General features: G+C 35.7%; 1 protein-coding gene across 1 annotated transcript; it reads right to left on the bottom strand.

Moving 5' to 3' along the window:
- Positions 1–60: 60 nt before the first annotated feature.
- Positions 61–27,599, bottom strand: RAB1A (RAB1A, member RAS oncogene family). Its single transcript, XM_033124210.1, has 6 exons — positions 27,196–27,599; positions 12,463–12,535; positions 8,044–8,139; positions 2,599–2,694; positions 1,186–1,317; positions 61–941 (listed from the first exon to the last, which is right to left on the bottom strand). Exons 1-6 carry the CDS (start codon positions 27,216–27,218, stop codon positions 744–746), a joined length of 618 nt encoding a protein of 205 aa, XP_032980101.1. The 5' UTR covers positions 27,219–27,599; the 3' UTR covers positions 61–743.

Below are 27,599 nucleotides of genomic sequence, written 5' to 3'. Positions count from 1 at the left end.
GGATGCTGCTCTAAGATAGGTCTACAATGCCCTGGTTGCACACAACAGATGGCTGTTTTAAGACTAATGCAAGGCTCTAGTTCCCTTTAACCATAAGAATTAAAACAATACTTATCACCATACAGTTTGATATTACTTCCAATAAGTACAATATTTATTAAACATATCTTCAGTTTTGTTACATAGTGTGCAACAAATTACAATATTCTGCAGCCACAAATTATATGCAGAGTATGAAGAAACTATTAATCAGATAGTGTAATCTTTCCATTTATAACTCTATAAGGAAGAACTAGCAAATCAGATCTTACATATAACATCTCACTAAACTTTATGCATGGAAAGTGACAGACACTGGTTGTGCTGTTTGATACAAAATGGCTGAACTTCATCTTCAGAAGACTAAACCTGACATCTAAACATGCCAATATAAACATCAAAACAAAATATATTCTAACCAACCACGGGAAACAGTCTGGTATCAGGAAAGCAACAGGATTACACACATTATTTTATAAACCAGCACACAAAGGTTTAAAACAGTTCTGAAAATGAAGTTAGCTGTCTTGAGTCAAGGGAATAAAAAAAAAGTCAGTATTGACCATTTACAATCTCTGACCTTTGTGGAGACGGTAAGAATCTGTTGTAGTGCAGCTACATACAGTACAATTCAGGCAATTTTGTTTTTTCACTTGGGTTCAGATTGCAAATTCATTGCTGTGAGAAAAGGATGGAGGCAAATTTTAGCAGCAACCTCCACCTGACTGCTTGACCGGAGTGCTCTGAATTTTAACATTGGACTTTTCTGCACCACCAGCTGTTGCTCCAGGACCCATTCGCTTTTTAATCTCAGCTGCCATCGTCATGAAAGACTGTTCTACATTCGTTGCGTTCTTAGCACTGGTTTCCAAAAATGGAATTCCAAGGGAATCAGCAAATTCCTGAGAATAACAGGGCACAATTAACACTGAAAAATCTTTATCACTTAGTGCATTTCTATCCGAAATGGGCAGTGAGGAGACTAAGTTTACTCAGACACTACACAAATTGTCATCTCCAAGTATTCTAGTGCACATACGTACTTTGAAAGCTAAGATGGTTGTGATCATTGTATGACTCCACACCCATACATAGTTCAAATCCAACACCTTCAAATTCAGTTGAATAATCAAACTTTAAACATACCTTTGCTGTTGTGTAGTCTACTACTTTCTTTGTGGTCAGATCACATTTGTTCCCTACCAACAACTTGTTGACGTTTTCACTGGCATAACGATCTATTTCCTGCAGCCACTGTTTAACATTATTAAAGGACTCCTAAAAAGACAGACATTTTTAAGAATGATAATATAGTTCTGGACACAAGTGCTCTAATGAAGCAAGTGACAAACAGAAGTGTCTTTCTTGACCTAAGAAGAGCTAGTGAGACAACTCTAGCTACAAAACAGTACCTATAGTGCTGGCAAAGTGAACTGATACATTAAAATGACTGTCTGTGCCTAGATGAGTAAGAAATTAGAACTTGAAAGCTTGAGGATGAAAACATCTTATTTGAAAGGGAAATACAACTCAGCATCAAACTGTAGCTCAAGCAAATGTGATAAATTTGAAATTTGATCATCTTGGTTTATGAATAAGCCTACTAAACATGTTATTACTAGAGATGTCAATATTATTAAATGAGTCCAAAGGAAAGATGCTTGTTTTCCAGTCATTTAGGAGAGGAAAATTTTCACTTTTAAATATTTCACGGTAATGACTTGAGATTTTTTAAATTATCACCATTTTTTCTTCTGTTAATAGCACCCAATATTTCTAGTGGCACTGACTCTTAACGTCTATATGATTCCAGTTATTTCCTAATTAGCTATGATTTCATAGATGAGATGAGATTCAACATTTGCTAGAAGATAAATTCTAAGTTTATCTTTTATCCTTTGATAGGGAAAAAACCCCTGAAATTTTCTAACTTTCTGATTGACTGAACAGCTATGGCCCTTGGACCACATTCTTCACACTATCCCTGCATCCACCTACCTTCTCTCAACAACTAATCGTCAGATTTTCATTGTCCTCTCAAAATCTTCCTCTAGCTCATCCTATTTCTGAACCATATCCTCTATAGGCAGAGACCCGCAGTCTCTCTTGGCAATTCTGATGCGTCTAATTACCAGGCAAATTCCTGTTAATATTTAACACCAAGAACATAGTATAAACTGAACTCACAGTTCCCTATAAACTCTTGTCAAAATGATCAGTTAGTTGATAATAAATATAACCAGAGTCCCTTGAAAGCAAATGTAAAACCGATTACTAAATTTTCTATTTCAGGAAAATAAGAAATTTTGGTTGACCAATTCATTAGATACTCAAGTAATGGAGGGGAGAAAAATAATGTACCTGTTTTTAAACGATTGCTTTAAAACATATGTTTATGTGATTCACGTATTTGGGGATGAGTCACTTATTTGGGGATGGACACAGTTTTCGGCCATTTGAATAATCCTGACGGCTTATATGCAAAGTAAAAGAATCTGATCATGTTATCAACAGTAACTTCCTACTTTGTCACTGTAACAGTTTCCTCCTGGAACTTACCTGATCTGTCACATCATACACAACTATGATGCCATGGGCTCCTCTGTAATAACTGGAGGTGATTGTTCGAAATCTTTCTTGGCCAGCTGTATCCCACTATTACAAAACAATCAAGAAATCCAAACAATTCCATTAAGACAGAGTTGGGGGAAAGGACAGGAGCAGGGAGAGCAATTTAGTTTACGTAGTTATGGAGATGATCGGGGTTTCATATGGAAACATTAATCCTCAATGCTCACAGTACTAAATTGCATGATCACTGCCAAATACCTGAAGGTCCAGAAAAGGTAGTGCCTACAGTTTAGCTTGTGGTAATGCTACCAATATTATAAGCTCTTTGAGATTAGGAACTACGACGTCATACTTTTCATATTCCCTACAGCCCTTAATACTGTGCGAGGCATTCAGTATGAACGGAGAAACAGGCTGACTTGATGAGGAAGGCTACTGGCCTAACACCCCTTTAGCACACTATATATACGCACACAGACAAAATCATTTGCTAGCACAGTTACCATCATAGTAAGGACTGAAAGGACCTAATTCGGGTAATTACCAGCGAAGATAGCACTTTAACCATCTCCGGAAGATACTGTCTTAATCCTAGGGAAAACAATGTAAGGAAGATGACTCAAAATACTTTTATAAAATTATTTTAAGAGCAATTTGCCATATATTCAACCACTTAGGCACAAATGCCAAAAACAGATGCTTACATTACTACATTAAAGGTCTGAGTTTTTAAAAAAACTATTAAAACTATCCAGAGGAAAACTCAATTTTTAGATTTTAAAAGCCTGATTTTAACAAGGGCAATGAGAATTTTGTTTAAATTGTTTAGACAATGGCCTTTTTAAAAAAAAAAAAAATTATATAATTAGAATAGCTACCTAAGATATTGGTAAAAGGTCTTGACTGACCTTTTCTTTTTTACAAAAAAAAAATTTTGACTTGAAGCCTAAGACGTAAAAAAAAAAAAAAAAAAAAATTGAAGCCTAAGACGAGTGGAGATTAAAATGCAACAGCCTTAAGGGAAAAAAAAGATGCAACAGCCTTCTAGAAGGAGGGAATTACAAGGTTTTGGAGTACGTATATCTGTGAACTTGACATTGATGTCCACTAACGTTTTAAATAGCAAATAGCAAAATAAAAAAATAAAAAAATTCAGGAGCACTCAGTGAAATCACTTCTAAGACCAGCCAACACAAGGCTATTAAAAAAAACAAGTTGCAATTTGAGGGAAATTTGAATAAAGACTGAATATTAGATAACATTAAGGCATTAGTGTCAATTTTGTTAAATGTGATAATGGTTACATAGTAAATTAGAGGTGCATACTACACAATGTTTCAAGTAAATCTCATAATGTCTGCAATTTAACATATTCCAGGAGGAAAAAATAATGAAGCAAATAAAGTTAACATTGCTAATCTAAAACAAAAATCGCAGCTTCGTTACCTTTTTGTGCAAAGTACTAGCCTGAAAGCTCAGAAGGAGCATCAGTCTTTCAGGATATCATTGGAGAAGAAGCATGAGCTTTGGAGTCAAGCCACCTTGACTTCAAAACACCCAATCTAGTTTTCCTGGTTATTTAATGCTAGAGAGAGTCACTTAACAGTTTCTTTATAAATCCCAGAACTCACTCGCCTTATAGAATTGCTAAATGGTTTAAATGAACTACTGTCTGTAAAACGCCTTGCACAGTGCCTGATTGTAGCTTGTTCAATGTTTACATTACACCACTCAGTAGATTCGAGGTTAGAGGTGAATGAAACAGCCCCAAAGGAGATCCCATTTCAGTGGGAGAGATAAACACGGGAGAAGCAGTTACCCTGTGATTATGAGGGAAATGAGGATTAGCCACATAAGAGAGTTCTTCCTTCTCTTCTCCACCCACTAACCCCCTTCACAAAGATGGCACAAGAAAAGAAATTGTTTCTGAATAAGTGTTTACAAAGAATTTTAGCTGACTAAGCAATGGCATCCAAAGAGTAAACTTTCCGTTGTCTCCCTGCCACGCTCAGTCTCCTAACTCCATATGCTAACCGTGCTTTCCCTGGAACTGATCACCCTTTGTATCTAATCCTCATTACCCTTCATAATCGCAGGGTGACTGATTTTCCCATGTTTGTCTCTCCCACTTAAATGGCATCTCCTCCTCCAGGGCTATGTTTCATTTATCTCTGTAACCTCAAATCTATCTGAGGGCCTGGTGTAACATAAGCATTTCCATAAATGCTTCATCAATGAAGGAACAATCATAGAAAGACACTTTCCATTATATGGGACTGGATTGTACTTGCCCTGCTCTGCTGAATGTTTTGTAATCACTAAGTCTGAAAAAAGACCCAGATGACACACTTGAAAAGGAAAAGCTAAAAGGATAATTAAAATATAGATCAACCCAAACACTTCGAAAGACCTAAAACTTGGAAGGATAACAACTCAAGCCAAGCAAGATGAAATGCAATGGGGCAAAAGTAAAATTTTGCACTTAGATTTAAAAAACAGTCACAAAGTATAAGACTTTTTAAAAACAAAAACAAAGCTGTAAGAGCCAAGTTAATAGGTAATATGGCTATTGAGACAGCAAATGTAGTAAATTCAGATGCTTTTTTTATAACCTTGAATGGACTAATGATGACAAAAGGCCATGAGTCCCCGAAGTCCAAGAGGGGGAGAAAAAAAGAAATTCAGAGTCCAAATCAAGAGAGGATTTACCTCACGTAGTCCACATTGGCTGCACTATATCTTATATTTGATTTTAGAAATCACATTTGAATAAAAGGCACTTATAAAACACAAGAGTAATTCAAATTGTAAAAGGTTCTGAAAACATGCTTCCAGAAAGAAATAACTGACTTCAGAGGCAGAGGTAGTGATAAAATCAATCTAAAGGGTAGGCTGCCAACAGAAAAGGAATTAATCTCATTCAGGCAGCTCCAAAAGGCAAAGGAATAAAAGATAGAAGTTAAAGGAAACTGGCTTCAACTCAATATAAAGAATTAACAATTAGAGGTTATTTATAAATGGAACTAGCTTCTTTGAAAAATGGTGAGCTTCCTTAAAATGTTCAAAGGAAGGCACCAGATAGGGAAAGGAAATTCCTACTGAAGATGAAAGGAAGACTGAGTGAGTGACCTAGTAAGATCCGTTCCAGCCATAGGAAAGGAGCAGTATATGCATGTTTCCCGAATACACACTCAAATCTTATAGAGACGAATGATCACATATAACAATCATTTCATATCAGTAGTTAGAAGCTGGGTACATCTTTCTGAAAAATCCTTTATGGTGCCAAGTATAAAGTGCTATGTATAATGGGAAATAAATCAATATGGAAAGTAATCTGTTCTATGGCTTAAAGTATTGCAAGCTATCTATGATAACTATATCCCTGCAAGTCCTAATGTGGAGTATCATGTGTGTTCACTTGTATCAAAATCCACAATTCTTTTGTAATGTACCTCTCTGTTCCTCACCTGGGAAAGAAATATAAGGGAGCAACTAAAAAAAATTACCTATCATACCCATTCATGTGGGTATATTATCAGTAACATTTGTATACAATAGTCCCCTCCTTATCCGCGGTTTCACTTTCTGTAGTTTCAGTTACCCACAGACAACCGTGGTCTAAAAATATTAAATGGAAAATCCCAGAAATAATTCCTGAGTTTGAAATCGAATGCCATTCTCAGTAGTGTGATAAGATCTCATGCCGTGGCACTCCACCCCACCCTGACATGAGTCATCCCGTGCCCAGCTAATCCACCTCACTGCATCTTATCACACAGGCACTGTATCATCTCACACTGCCACAGGGTGAGTCCAGTACAGTAAGATATTTTGAGAGACCACATTCAAATATATATAATATTTAAAATATATAATATATATAATAATATATATTAAAAAATATATAATTTTTATCATGCTATATTGTTATAACTGTTCTATTTCATTGTTTGTTGTTGTTAATCTCTTCCTGTGCCTTATTTGTAAATTAAACTTTATCACAGGTATATAGTTATAGGAAAAAAACATAGTATATATAGGGTTCGGTACTAGCTGTGGTTTCAGACATCCCCTGGGGGTCTTGGAACGTATCCCTCATGGATAAGGGGGGACTACTGTACTGCCCAAAAATTTACAAAGCGCTTTCATATACATTGTCACATACACATACACAGAGATACTACATTTGGTTCTCACAACTACCTTATGATTTAGTAAATCCAGTAGCACCACACTCAATATGTAGATAAGAAACCATCTCAGGAAAAAGGCTGAAAAGTAAGTTAAACCCATGACTCTAATAAATGCCAGAATGAAGACATGAATCCAAGTTTTCTACCTCCAAATCCGGAACTCTCAGTTCAGTGTATTATCCATTTCATGAAAACAATAGTCACTGGTTTTCTATGCCACCTTATACTTTTAGTCAACTCTAAGATACCCAGAGATTAATATTTTTAAGACCACAGCTATGTCCACATGTCCACACTGGTAGTCCCAGACCCATATTAAAGCAATAACAATTGAATTACTATACTACGATTGTTGTTTTTAACTTGGGGTTAGGGTTGTAAGGATGGATAAGGGGCTAGGATGGCACAGGGACACAAAATATTGAAGACAGAAGGTTTGAGTCACTTGGTTCTGCTAGTAACTGTCATCAAGTCATTAAATCTCTCAGCATCCATTTTCTGAGCTGTAAAACATGTTAGAAAAGCAAAGTTCCTTTCCAATAAAATTCTGTTTCTCAGAGTTGGTATATACTATCTAATAAATCTAACAGAACTAAATAAATATAGCTGACCCTTGAACAACACAAAGGTTGGGGTGCCCACGATCGGGGCAGTAAAAAATTCACATACAACTTAAGTCTGCTCTTCACATATGCGCACTCCCAACCACCAGCAGACTCTTAGACAATGCAGGTTTCAATTGCGCGGGTCAACTGAACATCACCGTCATTGAAACAAATCCACGTATCAGCAGACCCACGCAGTTAAAATTCCTGTTGTTCAAGGGTCAACTGAACACTTCAACTAAACCACGTACGAAGAACCTCCCCCAGGTTTCTTTTCATATTGCACAATATTCAGAGCACAGCAAAAGACAAATAAAATGCTCAATATATTTTCACTATTAGACAAGGTAAACTTCAACATAGACTACACTGGTAAAAGCACAAGAAAAAGAATTAGGACTAAGTTTGACTTAAAACATGTAATTTCTCTGCTTTATGAACAGAAAATTCAATGAGGAAGGTACTCTTAGAGAAATCATTTTGAATCTAAACAATTCTTACTCTACCACTATCATAGATGTATGAGTCTTAAAGATACTTTAAATTTAATTTTGTTAACATATTAGGAAACAAATACATTCTAAATTTACCAAAATAATTTCAATAAAAAACTTTGTCCAAAGATTACTTACTATTTGAAGCTTGATTGTTTTCCCATCTAACTCTATAGTTCTTATTTTGAAGTCCACACCAATTGTGCTGATGTAGCTTTCTGTATACGTATCATCCTGAAGGGAAAAGAAAGTTAATGATTAAATTAACGCTCAATAGAGTAAATAATATGTTAACTGTTATCTACAAAGTTGATAGTTTATAAGGCATAATACGTTGAGAACAACCACTCCATCCTGCTCCAGTACTCAGTTCGTGTTCTGATTACAAAGCAGTATTAACAGTAGTTTCTTTTTAAGATTTTTTTCAATAGCTGTTCTTTAATTTTTCCAAATCTCTTGGCAAATTTTTTACATACATTATACAGAAAAAGGTTTTATATTTTCAATGATTATGAATGATTTTCCTAATTGCTAATCAGTGAAACTCTTGCTCTCCCTCCCCTCATCCAATTTATTCACCACAAAGCAATGATCATGTCACTCTCCTGGATTTTTTTAGAATTTTATTTCCTAGTTATGACTTTTAAAAATTCACATAAAATTTACCCTTTTAAAAAGTGTACAATTCAGTGATTTTTAGTATATTCACATGGCTGTGCGACCATCACTACTATTTAACTACAGAAAATTTTCATGACCCAGTGATGAAACCCTTTACACAGCAACAGTCACTCTCCATGTCCTCCTCTTTCCCTAGACCCTGGAAACTACTAATCTGCTTTATGTCTCTATAGATTTGCCTACTCTGGACATTTCATATGAATGGAATCCTACAATATGTGGCCTTTTGTGTCTGGCTTCTTGAACTCAGCATAAAGTTTTCAAGGTTCATCCGTGTTATAGTATGTATCAGTACTTCATTCCTTTTGATGGCTGTGGGTATATTATTTTGTTTATCCTTCATCAGTTGATGGGCATCTGGGTTGTTTCTACTTTTTGGCTATAAGGAATAATGCTGCTATGACCATTTGTGTACAAGTTTTTATATAACAATGTTTAACCCAATGTTAAACTTTATAAAAATTAATTTTTTCCAAATATCTGTTATGACATTTTACCAGAATGGAAACAAAACTGTTTTTTCTTTAAGTGAAAATGTTTATGAAAAGATATGTGAATGGAGAGATCAGGCTATCACCACCTAAACCCATTGAATAATCTTAGCAAGCACAAAGCACCACCTAGGAAGTATTCTGCCAACAAAAATGGGTCAAAATCTAATTAAACCTAAAGCTATTAAGAACTTTCTTTGATGATGGAAAGGTCCTGTAAGTTGAACCAATCAATACAGGAGCCACTAGCCCCAAGTGGCCAGTGAGAACAAGGAACTGAATTTTTAATTCTCTTCAACTTTAATTAATTTTAATGTATACAGCTGCATGGGGCTAGCAGTTACCATAAGGAAATCACAGCTTGGGGCTTACTTCCAATTACAGCAACACAAGGGATTTGAACAAGTTTAAAGACACCACAAGTAAGCAAAGTGACAAATCTAAAATGTTATACCATCTATAAGAAAACTGCCCCCGTTTCTGCAAAAAGTAAATGACATGAAAAATATATAAATTAAAAAGGAAGAGGTTGGAAAAACTCTAGATTAAGAGACTAAGCAGCAAAACAACCAAATGGAATGTGTGGACCATGTATGAACCTTGATTCAAACCAACTGTAATACCAACACTTCTGAGACAATGAGGGAAATTTATTTTCTAAATCAACAATGGCAATGTTATTTTATATGAAAATGTCCAGTTTTTAGAAATGCGTTCTGAAGTATATGGGGGGAAATGACATGTTTGAGGATCTGCATTACAACACTCCAACAAAGAGAAGGGGAAAAAAGCATTAATGAAGCCAGTGTGGGCACGTCTTGATAATGCTGACTCTGATGCATATATGGGGATTGGGGAAAAAAAAAACAACTAAAGAAAATTGTAAAATGTGATCAGAGGGAATTCCAAGTGGCTACAGGTATAACTATATTGACTTCTTTTCCTCTCATGTTCACACTTAGGCACAGGTAGAATCATTTGGTAAAAGGATATTACATATTTAAAGAATTGAATGCAATTTGGCAAACTGCTCATCATCACTAGACACTCATTTTGAAAATTTTTATTTATTTTTAATTGCATGTCTAGTAAGTATCAGATACTGTAGAAAGTGGATAGAAAACAAAATGAATGCAATAAATATTCACTTAGTACTTCTACATGCCAGGTATTTTGTTAGAAATACTTAGAAATGCTTTGTGAGAACTCTTATAAATCCCTAAATGATCCTTACCTGCATGTCTCTGAGCCACTGCACATGCTCTCTTCCTTCTGTCCAAATTCTCAGTATATCTTTCTGCATTCCCGTCCCTGGGTCATATGGCAATTTTTATCTGTACTTCGATTTGAGCCAAGGCAATACTAATTGTCCAAACATTCTCCAATTCCTCAGCCAATAGTTAGAGATCCTTCCTTCTGTGCTCCCATAGCTTATTATGCATTTCTTTATTATACCTTTTGTAGCTCATTTCTATTTTGGGGATCCAGAAATCAGTATTTTTTTAAATGTTTCCCAGGTGATTTTACTGTGTAGGTAGCACTCAAAACCTGTGACTTAGATCAACAGGCGTCCCAGAGAGGATTTTCCTGGCAGCACAAACCCTCAGGCTATATACTCATTTTCATCAAGAGATGCCAGATTCTTCCCACCTACCTATAATTACTGATTTAATACTAGGAATCATTCTTATTTTTAATGTTTGCCAATTTAATAAAAATTAAGTAAAATCTAATTTTAAGCCTTTAATTACAAATAAAATTGAATGTTTTTTCATATTTATTAGCAATTTGTATTTCTTCTTGTGTGAACTGCCTGCTCATGTGTTTGCCCATATTTCTCTCAGGACATCCTTTTCTTATGAATGTGTAGGTGTGCTGGTATATTGAAAATATCATCCTTTCCTCAAATATATATATTTTTTGCTAGTTGTCATTTGTTTTCTAATAGTTTTATATGCTTGATGTTAATTTTAATGCCATCAAATTTAACTATCTTTTTTTTCCTAATTTTTTTGTTAGAAAATACTTTCACAAGATTAAAGAATCACCTGTGTTTTATTTTGGTACTTCACGGTTTCATTTTTAAACTATGACATATAATGAAATTATACATATTTTTTAAATGACGATAATATTATCATTCATGTAATCAGAGAAGTCATATTAAGCATCTGAGGTGCTGTCAACTTCACGGTGGTGAATTATACATTTTCTAAAATTCTAATTTTCCCTTGAAAGCTTGAATTTTATTACAGGCAGTAAATGCTATCTAATATTTTCTTTGAAATGACAGTCTCGGTTCATTTGGAAAAATGTCTGCCCAATACCCAATCTATAATACATAACTATAGTTTGTCTGTCAGTTGTTCTTTCAAGTGAAAAAAAGAATTTTGCTTTTCTTTTCCTCGAGACAACCGAAACACTCTATTAAGCAGTAGAAGTGCTTTAGGCATACTCTTCATTTCTTCACAACATAATACTTAAAAACGAATCTCAAGGATCAAGATTTTTAAAACTTATTCATTTTTACTGTTTCACCAGACTCTCTGAAGTGGAAATGGTCCCCTACCCCGCCCCCACTCTGCTTTGGGTGAAGAGAGCTAAGACCATGAGTGTGAGCAGTGTGGCCTCAGCAATGCGAGGCACCTGCACTTACCCCTCCACTGCTTCTGCGGCGTCAGAGCAAATGTCAACACAGAGAAAGGCAAATGTCTTTTGCCTTAGTACTAAGTAATTATTTACTTAGTAAATACTAACAGCTTAGTATTAGTGCGATAATAGTTTTGATTTCATGGACCCCCTAAGAGGGTCTTGATAATCCCCAGAGGTCTTTAATCCATACTCTGAGAACCAATGCTTGAAATAGTGAGAAGGAAAACACACTGAATTTGAAGGCAGTTGACAAACACACATAAACACTATGAAGGAGACCGTGAGTTCTATTCATTAGGTTGCAAGTCATACATGTTTGTAAATTTCAGCATACAGAACACTATGCCACTGTCAGAAAAGTTTGTACCAGGCCCTGCTTTTTCATTTTGTTCTACTATTAAACTTTTACTTGAAGATTCATTTTCTATCAAGTCACTTGCAACACAGGCCAACTATTTTCCCTTCACCTCACTACCTATGGTGGAATGAAACATTGTTTGACCTCTACAAAAACTATCACTTTGACTTTATAACCACAATTTGCTGAATTTAAGAGCAACAGCATTTCTTTTATTTAGGACTCCAAGATATCACTGGGATGTACACTTGGAGGCTTTAAATACATAAATTCTAGAAGAATTAATTTATTCTGAATAAAATTATTTAATCTTTTGTCTACCTAGAAAACATACACAGTATTAATTTCTTTAAAGGCATTTCAATTTCAACTTACTGCAAACCTAAGAAGGAGGCAAGACTTTCCAACTCCAGAGTCTCCAATCAGAAGTAACTTGAATAAATAATCACTGCAAAAAGAAAAAGAAAGTCACATTAATAAAAATCATATTGCACTGTAAATTCTGCAAAAACAAAACTATAGCAAGAATAATAAGCAGCTCACTGAGGAAGACTACAGTTCCCGAAAAGCCCTTAACAGAAGCCAAAATTGCAACCAACAGCAGAAGCCCTTTTGATGAATCACTGAACAGGACAGAATTATGTACCCATCATCTCTGAGATCAGTGAACTTCCATTCCACTTCCAAGGAAAGAATAAAAGGAAACGTAAGTGATGCATATTCTTGGAGAGCCCAAGAAACTATGCGAGATGAATCCCACTCCCTCTGCAGTATTAAAATATAGGAAATTAACTTTCCATTGTTCTTGCCAATGAAACATAAGTATCTCCTTCAAATTCTAAGATCAAATCATTGTTCCATAGCAATCCTCTAATGAAGGGGCTTTTATGATTCTTTCCTAAAATCCACCTGAAAATTCTCCTTTTAAAAAAAGAATCATTTAACTTCTGAAAGCCTGCATTACAAACATTTTAAACTGAAGATATGGTAAAAATCAAAGGCTGTTTATGCAAACGCACAACTTTACACTCTATGCTTGTATTAAAGCATTCTTCAGAAAACACTGAAAGTTAGGCTCTGTTTAGGTACACTGACCACTGCCAGGCCTGACTCAAAGATTCCCTCATGGAACAGGATTCCTTCATGGACCTGAAGACAACAGACTTTGCCCATGGTTTCCAAAGGAATCCCTCACAGATTCTTCCTAACTCTGACCAGTTCTATATGTTCTTTTAAGCTATCCCAAAAAGATAAAAATAACCAGAATTTATAGGGGTTTTTTTAGAAGATAGACATGAGTTTCAATTTTGTTCTTTGTGACTTAGTTTTTCAAAAATACTACCTACTTAAGGTGTAACCCAAGTATCACTCACAATTTAAATTTAGATTACAATTATATTTACATTGTAAGCAAGATGTAAAACTTTCGGCAGTAATCATCTTTGTGAATATCCATCAATTGTTACATAGGTTTACAGTGATGTGTATCAAAATACATCTTTTTGCTTATACCAAGTTACCATACCACAGTAGACTTATTGTCCCTAACTATATCCCAAGAAATAAAAAATCCAAAGTGCCCGAGTCAGCAGCAAACTAAAGGCCATAGAAGGAAATAAGCTTTTAAACAAGTCTCTAAGGTGACTGAAGCATAGGATGAACTACATAATATCCTTTCCAGTTTGAGCTACCAAAGAAAAAAGGAGGAGAGGGAGAAGGACTGTAAAATTTTCCCCTTAATAAATGATTGACACTTAATACCACACAGCTCCTATTAGGCAGTACAGTTGCTGACTGACTTTAGTATTATTCATAGCCTCTTCCTTAATTAGACCAAATTCTTAACAATGATGAATCCTGAACATTAGTGATGAGTACATGGTAAGGACTTAACATTTCAGTTCGCATGAATAATCACACCATCGGATGATACTACTATGGTTCCTTAGTTTTTAACAGAAGTTTCAACACCAGAGATGCCCTGAATTTACCAATGTCCCCCAGCACAGTGCCAGGCATTTAACAGACCTTCAATAAACATCCCCTCAATCAATTGTACCTGACCCTGTTACAATACCTGACAGCCCTGGGCCACAGATGTCGCCTGAGGTCACAGTCATTACCTTAAAGATGAACTTGTCTATTTCAGAGTAATGAATGCTTCCTCCGTAAGTGTGCTACAAATTACGTTATGGTTTCAAGAAATTAATAGTCTTTTTTTTTAAATTACCGTTTTTCAATTATCACATTCTTTTTAAATGTTACCGTGTTATTTAAAACATTAATTTATGAGTTCCGGATAATTTAAGGGTCACAGTCATTATATATAATATGAAGAGTACTCTGCAATGAAATAATCACTGCTAAACAAGACTTACACATGGGTTTGAAGTGCATGAGTCCATTTATACACAAATTTTAAAAATCCGTATTGTCTAAGGGTTAACAGTATCTTCAATCTGCAGTTGGGAATCCATGCATGTGGAGGGCCAACTTAAGTTACACGGGGATTTTAGACCATGCTGGACCGTGGGAGCCTTTAACCTCCACGCTGTTCAAGGGTCTATTATTTTGTTCTCTTCCAAACCATCTGCTTTACTAACATGACAGAAGACATGGCGAATCGCAAACAAAGTCTAACTCACCAAGTTCCTCCCGTTATTGAACATACACACCAGAGTGTTACCTATATGTTACTTGCACTGGCACATTTAAAATTACCTACTACTGTAGTAGCTTATTTCTAAACTATTAATATACTGAATGTTCAAGAGAATTCAGAGATTTGATTGCTTAAATATATTTCTTTAACTATAATTACAGAACAAAACAGTAAAAATGTTGACAATGTGCACACCTAAAATTAGAAAGCACGAGGTCAGAATTTTGGTACAGAGTCAAGAATAATATAGCAAATGGTAAGACTTTAAATACATTTTTTCCTTTATTCCTCAAGAATTTGGATTAGGTTTTCAGTCTACAATACAATTTTGACTTAAGCGAAAAAATGCTAATTCAGAAATCTTTACAGTTACAACTGTAATCACCATTCGCCTATATTATTCTAGTAAATCCTTTCCACTGTTCCCAAATCAGAACTTCCTCTAGTCTTTTTCACATCTAATTTACTATAACACTTCATACTTTCCCCCCCTAAGTAGTCTGGAGTCTATTTTCCCCTACTCTTATATTCCATATACCTATCTGTTGAGTGTGAGGGTTAACTGATTTATTCATCTGTGTATCCAAAATCCAGCATTGTGCCTTTTACACAGCATGCGCTAAGAATGCAGAGGGCATTTTAACTTTGCTTTTTTCATCAACCTCTTTCATCCTGAGATACAGCCAATGACTATAGCCATCCTTGATTAACACTTCGGGCAAAATAATACGGGGAGAAAACGGATGGGCACATGGCACACAGGACACAGGAGGAGCCAACCTGAAATTTTTCCCAATGGCCAAAGCAGAACAATTTGAGCCATAAAGTAAACAACCATGTATTGGATTACAACCCAAAGAGCAAAATAAATATCCATGAGTCTACTGGTATAAATGATTAAATAAATGGGAGAGAAGAGATAAATCTTCCTTACATGAGGATTTCAAATAACACATGTAGAGGAAACGAGAGAAACAGAAAATCACCTGCAGATCATCGCCATAATAACTGCTGCAGGCAGGATCCACCAATGAATGCTAAAATTAGTGGGTACATCTTTAAGGAGAAGCAATACTTGCATGGCTTCAAAGAATGTCCTCCAAAATATTTACTTATTACTGTGATGGTTTTAACATGCTCACAAATTCTTTAAATTCTCCTTCCTCTAGGAGATGGAGCTTATTAATTCCCTTGGCTCGAGGGCGTGCTCTTAATGACTACTTTCTAACAGAGTATGGAAAGAAAACAATAGAAACCCAATGGATGCCACCTTAACTAAGTGATCAAGGTGAATATCACCTGTAACTAGTCATACGGATATCATGTACCCTCTGATAGGATGTGATGAGAAGAGTGCTTCACCTCTGTGGTATCTTCCCCAAAATCCGTAAGCCCCATCTAATCACGAAAAAACATCAGATAAATGTAAACTTAGGAACGTGCTACAAAAGACCCTGCATTACTCTTCAAAAGTGTCAAGATCATGAAAAACAAGGTACAACTGAAGGAGGCTAATATGATATAACAACTAAATACAACATGGTATTATGGATTAAATCCTGGAACAGAAAATGGACATTCATTAGTACAGAAATTGGAATACAACTCTATAGTTTAGTTAATAATGTACCAGTGTTAACTTCTTAATTTTGATAAATGTACCATGGTATGTAAGATGTTAATATTTGGGGAACTTGGGTGAAGGTATATAGGAATTCTCTGTACTGTTTTTAGAATTCTTCTATAAATCTAAATTTATTTCAACAAGGTTTTAAAAAAAACCTATGAGGACATTAGTAAAATGGGTACAAACAACAATCTCTTGGAAAATCTAGCTCCTAATATTTTTTAAACATGAGATATTCTGTGTTTTCTCAAGTTAAATCAAGAAATTATAAATTATGCTGGAATCTGTAAAATAAAAACTTAAACGACAGCTGCTTTTGAGGCGCAAGTGTTTTTAGTATTAGAGAAAATTCTTTTGAACTGCTTAAATTTATAACACCATAAAGAGGTATCATAGTTTCATTTAAAGAGGAGATAATTCAGTGAGAAAGCTAAGACAAGTTAAGACTGACATAGATTAAAGCTAGATAGAAAGGGGTAGACAGAGGGAAATTAACAGGCTTTTAACAATTGGATGGTGGGGCATCAAAGATAATAACAAGTAAAAAATTATTTTTGCTAACAGTTCATCTTGTAAGTCAACTTATGGTCTACTTTAGCATTACTGGAGATTCTCTATTTCCATGATTTATGATCTGAACGAACATAATCTTAATACTTATGCCATTTTTGCATGCAAGCACCAGTATTTTCTACACCTTTAACAAAATCACTGTGAAAGCATGAAACAATATTCTTTTAAAAAATTACTAAAACAGATCTCAGTTCAAAATTCTATTTAGGTAAACTGCTTTCCTTTACCAAACTATGTATATAAAACATGAAGTACGGGATAAATCCACTTGTTTCTGCCTCTAAAATGCTACTGGAAATTCTAAAATCTCAAAAGAGACTGCTACGTGATCAAATATATGGTGATGGAAGGAGAACTGACTCTGTCTGGGTGGTGAACACACAATGTAATTTATAGATGATGTGATACAGAATTGTACACCTGAAATCTATGTAATTTTACTAACAATTGTCACCCCAATAAAAAAAGAGACTGCTACGTGAAACACTGTTATGTGAAAAGATTATAGTACATTTTGTTTAGTATAACCCATTTTTGTTTTTTAAAAATTTTGCACATATATAAAAAATTCGGAAAAATGGACACTTTTAAATTGTAGGATTACAATTGATGGATACTTTTCTTTATATTTTTTTTAACAGTCTGCAGTGAGCCTGTATTACTTTTATAACCAGAAAAAAAGGTTACTTGGGGACAGGAAAAATTTTTAATCAGAGTGTTTATTCAATGACTTAACACCTTTGCCAAGTTCGCTCAGCTTACCTGCCATAACACAAATGATTTCTAAGTAGGTAGAGTAGGTCAAGGTCGTAAGTAGATAGCACTGGCATATTCTCAATATAACCACAAGTACATAAAGTCACTTTTTGGATTAAATTAAAATAAAGTTTTTCTTTTATGAAATAAAATTTGGATTATCAGACATAGTTCACGTCAGTGAATATTTTTTAAGAGAAAGTTGACTGACATTATTAACACGTACCTTTCAACATTCCACCCTTTGGAAACATATGCCAAGAATGAAAAGACAAAGTAAAACAGTGGAGGACTATAATGTCTAGTTATTTTTATCCAAATAGTACCCGCAAAATACAAATTTCGTAATGTCAGCTATAAGTATACCTTAACAAAGGCCTGATATTTTAAAAAGTGCAATGGAAACTAAGTTTGTTCTCTTTCATCTAGAACTCACTTGCGTGAGAGGAATATTACTTTTACCTTCACGTTATTTTTAACTTTCATTCATGTCACATTTGAAAATCCCCAAAACTAAGTTCACACACCAAATTTAAAACAAAATCATAACTATTGTATTATATAATTCACTATTAATTCATTATTAAACTACACACTATTCTGTTAGCCTTTGGGGTATGGAATGATTAATAAAAACCTGAGTTGCAATAATTGTGTTTGACATCCACTTGTCTTTTTCGCTTACTTTAAGTATGCTCCACAGAAAATTCAAAATTGATTATCAGGCTGGAGAAAAGAGGTAAGAACTTTTAGTTACTTCATATGCTTCTATACTGTTTTAATTTTATGGAGCACATGTTAGTTTTGTGATTAAATAAAAATAAATACGCATCCAGCTATAGACAAAAGCAGCCTGTTAGTCAAAAAAGTCAATTACCAAGAATCTGAGAAGGCAGTAAGTCTTTCCTCCAAATTTAAGAAATTAACCAAGCAATTTTTTAAAAACTATCCCCATAATCAACACCTAAAACTGATGTTTTTCTTTGATATTTATAGACAATAGATTAATTTTCCAAAAATTCAAAGCTGGAATTCTGAAAATGAGGGAAATTTTGGCAGTGCTGCAGGAAGTGGCAAGTCATACAAGAGGACAAAAGAATAGGTGGTTTTACAACCTATGTAACAACAAATATTTAGCTGAGAAACCTGCCAAGGAGGAGGTGTAAATGCCCTCTAACTCGTTACCTTTCAAAGCCTGCATAGGTTTTAGAGCTGGAAAGATCTGCATTTGAAGGCAGGAAACATCTCATACGAGCTGTTAATTAAGGCAAGGTATTCAACCACCGAGAGCCTCAATTTCCTCATCTGTAAGAAGACTGTATTAGCATCCTCTACCACTCAATTGGGTTTCTTATCAGGATTAGAAACAATGCCTCTAAAAACTCTTAACACAGTTGTCTGGCATATTATAGGAGCACAATAAGTGGCAATTATTTTTCCTTCCTCCATCCAAACCATGAGGTAACTTGAAAAATTTTAAGAGCTATAGACAAAAACTTTGAAGCTATTTATCCAAAGCTTCTGTTCAGAACATGGATGACAAGGGAGTTTACAGTATAATCTAAAACGAAAGTTTAAAAGTTACCAACTAATAATTGTAAGTACTATAATCACACCCATCACAAGTCCCAAAGCCTGGCAACATACATAGTAACAGTCTGCAGCGTGTGCCCTCTCCAGCAAGAGAATGGCAGTTCTCTGCTTCGTTTGCTTTACTCACAGAGACATCCATGATTTCTAAAGACCCGAGTATAAATATTTAAAGGAGAGTCATGAGGGTAGAAAAACTGAGAACGGATACAATAATTAACTTCAAGCCTAAAGAAGCTTTAAATATCAACCCAAAACAAGATGCAATGGAGAAAGTCAAAGGTCCCTTCACAATATGTAACTCACAAACCCTTAACATTTTTAAAAAGACCTCTGTAATCATGAATTTTAAAGTAACTGACCACAAAAACGTTAGCTGTCTAATTAACTGGCTTAAATTTTAAATTTTAGAAGTTAACCACACACAGTAAACTGGAAACAGCATATTTGGACTGTGAAATCACAGGTCCTTAAGTTAAAATTCCAACTCTGCTGCTTCCTCTGATTGCCCTTGGGCAAGCCACTTCAACTCTGCCTCCTTTTCCTCATCTGCAAAACTAGGGCACTATTTCTTCAGAGGATTAAGAGAAGTAATGTACATACATAAATTTTCTGGCTGGTGGTGGGAACTCAAATTGTTATTATATGACCGGGACTAGCTAGCATCCATCAAGGGCTCTGGAACTCCTCTCAGCTACATCAAACATAACTAAACCTTTCTGTTAACAGAAATCATAGGTCCCTTCCCCAAATCTTTTACGCTATCTTGCCATCGTAAAAAAGTATCACAGTATTTATTTGTGCTAATACTGTTATACTGATTATGCCTGTCACCTTCTTAACTAATTAGTAAGCACCTGGAAGCAGAGTTCATATTTCATAATTAAAAAACAAAAACAAACATCCCTCAACTCCTGACATATTCTAACTGATGACAGAAAAAGAAAGAGCTGGCTGTTCTCTTTACCGAGCTTTCTTCCAAGGTGAATTTAGCCAGTGTGTGTGCACGCACACGCGTGCACGCACATGTATGCATATGTGTGTATATATATACATATAAATGTGCATATAAATTCACTGGAAGATTTTTAAAAGTCTGTACTGAAAAAACTGTTAAAGCAGACAAAGACAAATCCATAATGATTAAATGTGTAAGAAAAACTTGACACCACCTGCCATTTACACATATTCTAACATCCTTTACTAGAATATACATGTCAAATAATGTCTGTATAGCGCTATACAGTTTACTCTTGAGACTCAGAACTGAGGTGAAACGAATCACATTTTATAAAGAAACAGGCTCAAAAGGCATAAATGACTTTTATGAGGTTTAAGTGGCAATCTGAACTTAAACCTAGGAATTACAGTTCCAAATGCTATGTTCTTTTTATCATACCACATTCCATCAGTGATATATTTCATATAATCAGATGATTAAAATGTCATAAATATGTAAGTTCTACATATAAAACCTACCAGAATGAATCAAAGCATCTATGAACTAGGACACAGGACCTGACCAAATATAAAGGAAAGTGTGATTCACAGCTTAAATTAACTTAGAACATTTGTTTTAGTAAATAAGCTAGCTCAGCTCAAAAGAGCATGGTAAATTTTAGAGTTCAGACTTCATTAGCTTTAGTATGTGATGAACCCAAATGTTCCTCACAAGGACAGGTGATAGCCACCAATCTACACATAAAGCACTAAATAATTATCCCTGGTGTGTATTCCACCAAGTTGCTTCAAATGTCCTTTTATAAATCTAGCTATTTAACTATTTTAGTAAGTTCCATCTAACCCACCTAAGTAAGACTACGTTACACTTGGCTAGGCATTTATCGTAACTACATCCATATAGACTTTAAAGTAGTAAAGACACTACAGAGATGAACTATTGTTCTTAATGTGAAAGCTAATGTTCTGTGAATTTGGTGTGTGCCTTTTTTTCAAGACTCTTGGAAACACTCCATATATTAGTAACTTAATGAGGAAGAGAAAGGTAAACATTTAAAAAAAGAAAGGAAAAGTATAGACTAAGTCATCAAAATAAAGCCACGCCCAAAAAAATCTCCCATTTTAAAATTAAGTAGTTCAGATTTAAAATTAAACTCTTGTCACTCCCAGGTTTCCATATTTCAAGAGCGGTGGTGAACATTCTCTTTTCTGTTTTCAATCTCCTAAATCAGGCATTCTTAACTTGCGGTTTATGAATAGGCTCAAGCAGTGTGAATAGCTTGCAACTTTATGCAAAATATGAGTATGTATGCACACAGGGAGCAGGTCCACAGGGTCCATCCAATGCTCCTCGGGGTACAGACCATAAGTGGGTTAATAATAACTGTCCTAAGTCAAGCTACTAGAAAATACCTATAGACAGAGAGGAAAGGACAAAGAATAATTCCACTTAAGTTCTATTGTTGGTCAAAAGAAATACATTCAGACAAGTTAAATCCATCACTGCTCTTGGAAAACTTCAATTATACAATTTTCTCAGTTTCATTTGTAAAGCTCACTAGTTGGAGGTGCAGACTGCATAAAATGCCCTGTGTGAAGACCCTAACAGAGTGGTTAGCACACAAAGCACTCATTATTGTTAGGAAAAAATGTTTCCAAAGACTGGTTCCCCTTGTGAGCAAAGGCACTCACACTTAATACTACTTAATAATACTTGTCAGAATTAGCAATCTACAAACATGGAACAGAATCAACTTCACTGGAACCTATCACAGCTTTGGATTTAGTAAAACAAGGTGGTTCTGACCAATCAAGCCAACCAGTCACAAAGTACCAAAAAAAATGTCCATTTCCTATTTATCCTTTGTACCCTATTTCTTCACATGTTTAAGTCAGTCAACAAACCAACAAACACTTGTTCTCTGGCTTCTGGGGCCGCACGACTATTTTTGCCCCCAAGCATTATTCCATCATTACCCTTTTATAATCTAAAACACTCACAGGATGGTTTCAAAAAGAAAAAAGCCAAGCCCTAGGTTTTCGTGCCTAAATTCTATTCCAGACATCAAAGAAGCAGTCTCAGCCCCACCTTCTACAGGAAAACAGTGGCATAGTCTTAACCGTTCCACCCTCCCTGTTAAGATTTAAAAAAAAAAAAAAAGTGTGGGCATTTTGCCTGAATCTCTTACTAAAACTCCAAAATGTAATTCAGACAAAGTGGTAAAAAGCTGGTAAGCCACATATCTAAAATATCTCATGCACTGGCATCCTATACCAATTTTTGGTTTCTCTTCATCTTAAAACTTTTAGCAAATCTTTAAAAATCTCAAAACCTTCAAAAGCATTTTATTTAATCTTAAATATGTTCACATATTAGGAGACAAAAAGTAGGTAACATTAGCAAAAGGAAGCTATTCTTATATCAAAAATGAAACTTAACTATTACAACTGCAAAAAAAAAAGTGTATATATATATATATATATATATATATATATATACAGTTACAAGTTGCCAACAAGAAAACACACATACACAGCCAAAGGATTGCTAATAGGATGTGAATATAACAAGATGTTTGCACATAGGCAAATTACTAAGACTGCTTCCAGAATAAAAAATAAAAAAACTTTTAAAAAAGATTGAAATATCCAAGAAATAAAATTACTCAGAAAGCAAAATTCTCTTTAAAAGCCAACTACAATTGGCAAGAGAACACTTGATTCTGAAGTTCTTCCATCTTTAAGGCATTTTTTTAAAGAAACTTTAAAAGACTTGCTGGAATATTTAAGAAACTGTCAATAGCCCTTATTTTAACTTAATTATGATGAAAAGGAATAGGACATTTTAAAATGTATCAGTTATCTTTAAATGATCATCCACTGACAAAAACATAAGATACATTTTGTGGAGATTCTATGTAGTTACTGGAAACTTACCCAGAGAATTATATATGTTGTTGATTCTCTAGACATTAAGGAATCATATTCTGGATAGTGAAATTACTGGTTATTTTTCTTCTTTTAACTTTTCTGAATTTTTCAAACCACTGCAAACACCACCAAAAAAGTCATCAAAACAACCAACAAAACGACAACTCACTTTTAGTTGATTTTCAGCATCTTTTCTAATAAAAAAATCCTAACTAAAAATTATATGAAAGCCAGTAATGATATACTTATTAATGAAATACACTATCAGACAGATAACAGAACTGATTAACTTGCTTTTCTTTTCAAATCCTTAAAAGACAGATTTATTCAAAGCACAATACTGGCAAAAAATAAAAGTCAAATGTTCCTTGAGTCTACCATGATAGAAGAACAAAGTTTGAAAGACTGATTAAATCTTGAGACATGATCTCAAATATCATCTGGAGCCATGATTAAAAAAAAAAAAAGAAAAATACTATAAACAAGGGAAATATTTTAAAATTTTCGTGCATTAAAGAACCACAGTTGATCCAAGTAGACTATTCTACTGTAGTTACCTGGTATATTCATGATCCGTACACATACTTCATTCTTAACACATTCCTTATAGATGAAGCAACCAAAATGATTTTCTTGACACTAAAAAATCCCACTAGAAACTAATGGATTAGGAAAAATGTTTCTGGTATGAGAATAATGTTAAGTATTTCTTAACCAGTGTGCTGAAATAATCATTGCCTGCTTCACCACCTAGCTCAGAAAATCAAAATCTTTCTTCCGATTTCCAGAAAGCAAGCAAGCTCTGACTCTATTTACTTTTTCCACTTTTCAGATTCCACGTCCAGTTGTTTTGTTTTTATTTGTACTTGAAATTGAAGTGAGTCAATCATTACCTTTAACTTCTACTATAAAGATAACCCAGAGTTGTCAATTCTCCCAAATCAGGTAAATAACATGGAAAACAGTCAAAGGGACAGCTTAAAATTTAATAATCAGTGATCAATATGCTTCTTATTCTCCTCACTCCCAAACCAAAAGCTTAAATTTAAAGATCATAAGGCAAATGCATTCAGTAATAAAGCTACCAACAGGTAATCTTATGTCAACCAAGATAAATCTAAAATCCTGTTCCCTCTAAGAACCAAACTTTTCCTTTTGTCAAGAACTCATCATGGAATCATGAAAGACAGCATCCACCCATTAAAAGTTTTAATTTAAGAAAAAACCTAAGATTTTAAAGTTTAGAATAAGCTGTTAAAGTAAATAGATTCATATGTGGGTGATAAAATAGAATTCTTTCCTTTTTTTATTTTCCAATTTTTTCTCTAATTACTTTTGTGATGGTAACAAATTTCATTCAAGAAAAAAAGCAGCTGCTGAAGTCAGATTGCTAAAAATCTTTTTGCTCGTAGCTCTTGCGACCTTCCCCAATAAAATATCCATAATTTTATCTAACCTCGTTATTTTCACTAATACTTTTCCAAAGTTTTCCCGAACTTTTATATTATTTTACTAGACACAATATAAAATATATAGTAGGCCAGGTACTGGCATATTCAATGACAGAAAAAATGTAAACATGATTTCAGGGTTTGATTCTGTTGAGGTCATTCATCTAGAGCAGGGGTGTGCAAACTTTTTTCAACTGTTTTCACCAAGGGCCAATGCGGTAAAATACACAGACAGCCGGGCCACTCACTCGAGGTGAAGTACGTATTGCCTCACCTGGTTTATTTAAGCAAACTAAATATATTTTTGTATTTGCTGCGGGCCAATTAACAAATGGATCCCAGGCCACAGTTGGCCTGCGGGCCGCAGTTTGGACACCCCTGATCTAGAGTATTCAAAGGAAAGGATGATTTGGCACTGTATTTATTTACTTAAGAATTACAATACTTGCCACTTATTAACCATTCTTCCTTCCTCCCCCTTGAAAAATGTTCCTCATTCCCTTCTGCTTCTCCAAATCTACTGCTAATAATTCCCTAACAGGTTTTTCTGTAAAGCCTTCCTGAACTCAGCTAGCCAACCACAACCCACTACCCTCCTTTGAAATCTTACTGCTCCAAACCATGCCACACATCTGGAACTTGCTGTATCTACTGGTATTTAACACACACACAATCTATTTTTCATATTCCATTATAAATTCCTGGAGGATAAGGATTATTATTCCTAAATCCTAGCACTACTAGAATATCTTACATGTAATGAATGTACACCACCTAGGCTGTTCTTACAGTTTTCCAAATTCTTTCACACACACTTGAACCTCACAACTACCCTGACAGGAATAATGACTCCTATCACCTTATTTTACAAAAGGAGAAACAACTTCAGAGGCTACATAATGTCACGGTTCTGCTCAACTAATTTTCAAGGTCTATTTACAGTACTAAATATATGTAGCAAATATAAGAAACTTCCTAACAAAGGTGGTTTACAAATCCTCAGACAGTGGCAATTTCATGTACTTTATTGTTGCCAGGAAAACTACTCCATTAGGGACTTCTAGTTCAACTCTGTCCAACTAAGCAAAACCAATTTTGTCCTTGGAGCCCTTCATAAAGAAATTAAAAAGTTTTAATTTGCCAACATAGCAAATGGCACTATTAGAACACTATCCTCAACTTAAAGTTGATGAAATTTTAACAAAAACTATAGCTTCTGTTTAATACAAAAAGGGGACATGTCAGCATCAAACCACAGTATTACAAAACTTGAAGTCAGAATGCATTTTGCAAGAGCCATGTGACACACACATGAGACAGTCAGCTAAACTGATGGATGACCCTTTTAGGGAAAATGTTTAACAGTAATTGACCAAAGCAAGCAAATAAACTCAACTTTTAGAATAAATCCTGACTTTTGCTTTAAAAAAATTTCACCCTCTCCTCCAAAGCCTTCTGACACGGAAGAGGAATACCAACTAAATCTCCTCTGATTAGTCATTAATTTATATATGCAAACTGTTGGAGGATTTTTTTTTTTAGGCCCTTAAGGAGAGCCCAACAAAGTCTTCCCAAGGAAAGTGAACACCAGTTCCCAGGAAAAGTGCCAGGTGTGTCACATCTGCTGTGGTGACTTCTTGAGTAAGCAAGAAAAAGAAATGCATTAACTTTTCATGACACGTCATGGAACCTCATTCCCTATCTGCAAACATTCAAGTAGGTAATACAAAACCTACAGATCTATCATAGGGCCCATTCGTTTCTCTTTCAACCTGACAGCAAAGGCTTTCTTTAATTTGGTAATATCAAGAAAGACGTTCCTACGTTTTTAATCATGTTTTTCCTTGACCTACACAAAACAAAATGACTTTAGTGTCCTCTAAAAAAAAAAAAATTCTCCCAAATGCCCAGGTTTTTAGGAAGGCAGTGGGCCCGGCGAGTTCTTAAAAGAACTCCAGGAAATAACTAACACAGAGAACTAAAAATTTTAAATCACTTCTCACCATCTACTCTTTCCCTTCAATCCCACGCAGTCCTGAAAAGCATCCATATTACCTGCAACCTGGCGGGGAGGGTGGAAGGAGAGAGAGCCAACAAGCTCAAGATTTACAAGTAAAGCTGGTTTCCACCCAGACGATTCTGACAGCTCCGCAGAGTAGGGGCCGGCGCAGGGTCTGACAGTGCCCTCTAGGAGAGCTCTCCCCCCATCGTCTCCCCTTAAAAACAAGTCCTCCTTCAAAAGTCACTGCCTCCAGGAGAAGCTACCCGTTCCCACCGCCCCACCCCCCGCAGCAGACTGTGCCTCCGCATCAGCCCGGCCCTCAGGCCCTCCACCCGGACCTGGTCCAGGCCCGGCTGGCTCATCCCTCCGGCCGGACCCCTCCCCGAGGCCGCCCCTCCTTCGTCAGATAATGGGGCCCGACTCCCGTCCGCCTGCCTCTCCTGCCCCATCACCTTCACCTCACCCCGGCCGAGGCCCATCCCTGCCCTCCTCGCCCCCTTTAAGCTTTCCCAAGCTGGCCCACGGACCCAGCCGACCGGTGTTCTCCTGCACTTACTATTCAGGATTCATGCTGGACATGTCACTGCAGCTGCCGCCGCCGCCACCGCCGCCCTTGCTGCTGCAGCCGCCGCCCTGACTCTCCGCGCCACGGGTAATCGAAGGAGAGGAATGATAGGCTGTTCCGGGAGAGCAAACGTCTTCCCCTATTCCGTCCCCTTAGAACACAATCAGCAGCCGCCGCCACTCAGCTATCGCTTCCACCCAAAATGGCCGCCGACGAACCAGGAAATAGGGAAGCCTTAGACCGAGGGGCCTTTACACAGCCCAGAGGGCGGACGCACCGCGTGGCATGCCGGGAAAGAGAGTTGCTAGAGCGCATGTAAGCGCTGGGAACTGACGGTGCGGAGCGGAGGCCAGGACTCAACTTCCCGCCAAGCCCCGCGCCTCTGGTGCATGCGT

Source organism: Rhinolophus ferrumequinum, chromosome 13, assembly GCF_004115265.2.
Source record: "Rhinolophus ferrumequinum isolate MPI-CBG mRhiFer1 chromosome 13, mRhiFer1_v1.p, whole genome shotgun sequence".
NCBI classification, from domain to species: domain Eukaryota; kingdom Metazoa; phylum Chordata; class Mammalia; order Chiroptera; family Rhinolophidae; genus Rhinolophus; species Rhinolophus ferrumequinum.
Note: the sequence above shows the minus strand (reverse complement) of the source record. Positions and strands in the feature narration are given on the sequence as shown.

Excerpts from the sequence above, each read along its gene's own strand:
- RAB1A (XM_033124210.1), bottom strand. The coding sequence starts at position 27,218 with ATGTCCAGCATGAATCCTGAATA. Across the intron at positions 12,536-27,195 it reads TCCAGCATGAATCCTGAATA|TGATTATTTATTCAAGTTAC; the intron begins GTAAGTGCAGGA and ends TTCTTTTTGCAG. Across the intron at positions 8,140-12,462 it reads GCCTCCTTCTTAGGTTTGCA|GATGATACGTATACAGAAAG; the intron begins GTAAGTTGAAAT and ends TTTTCCCTTCAG.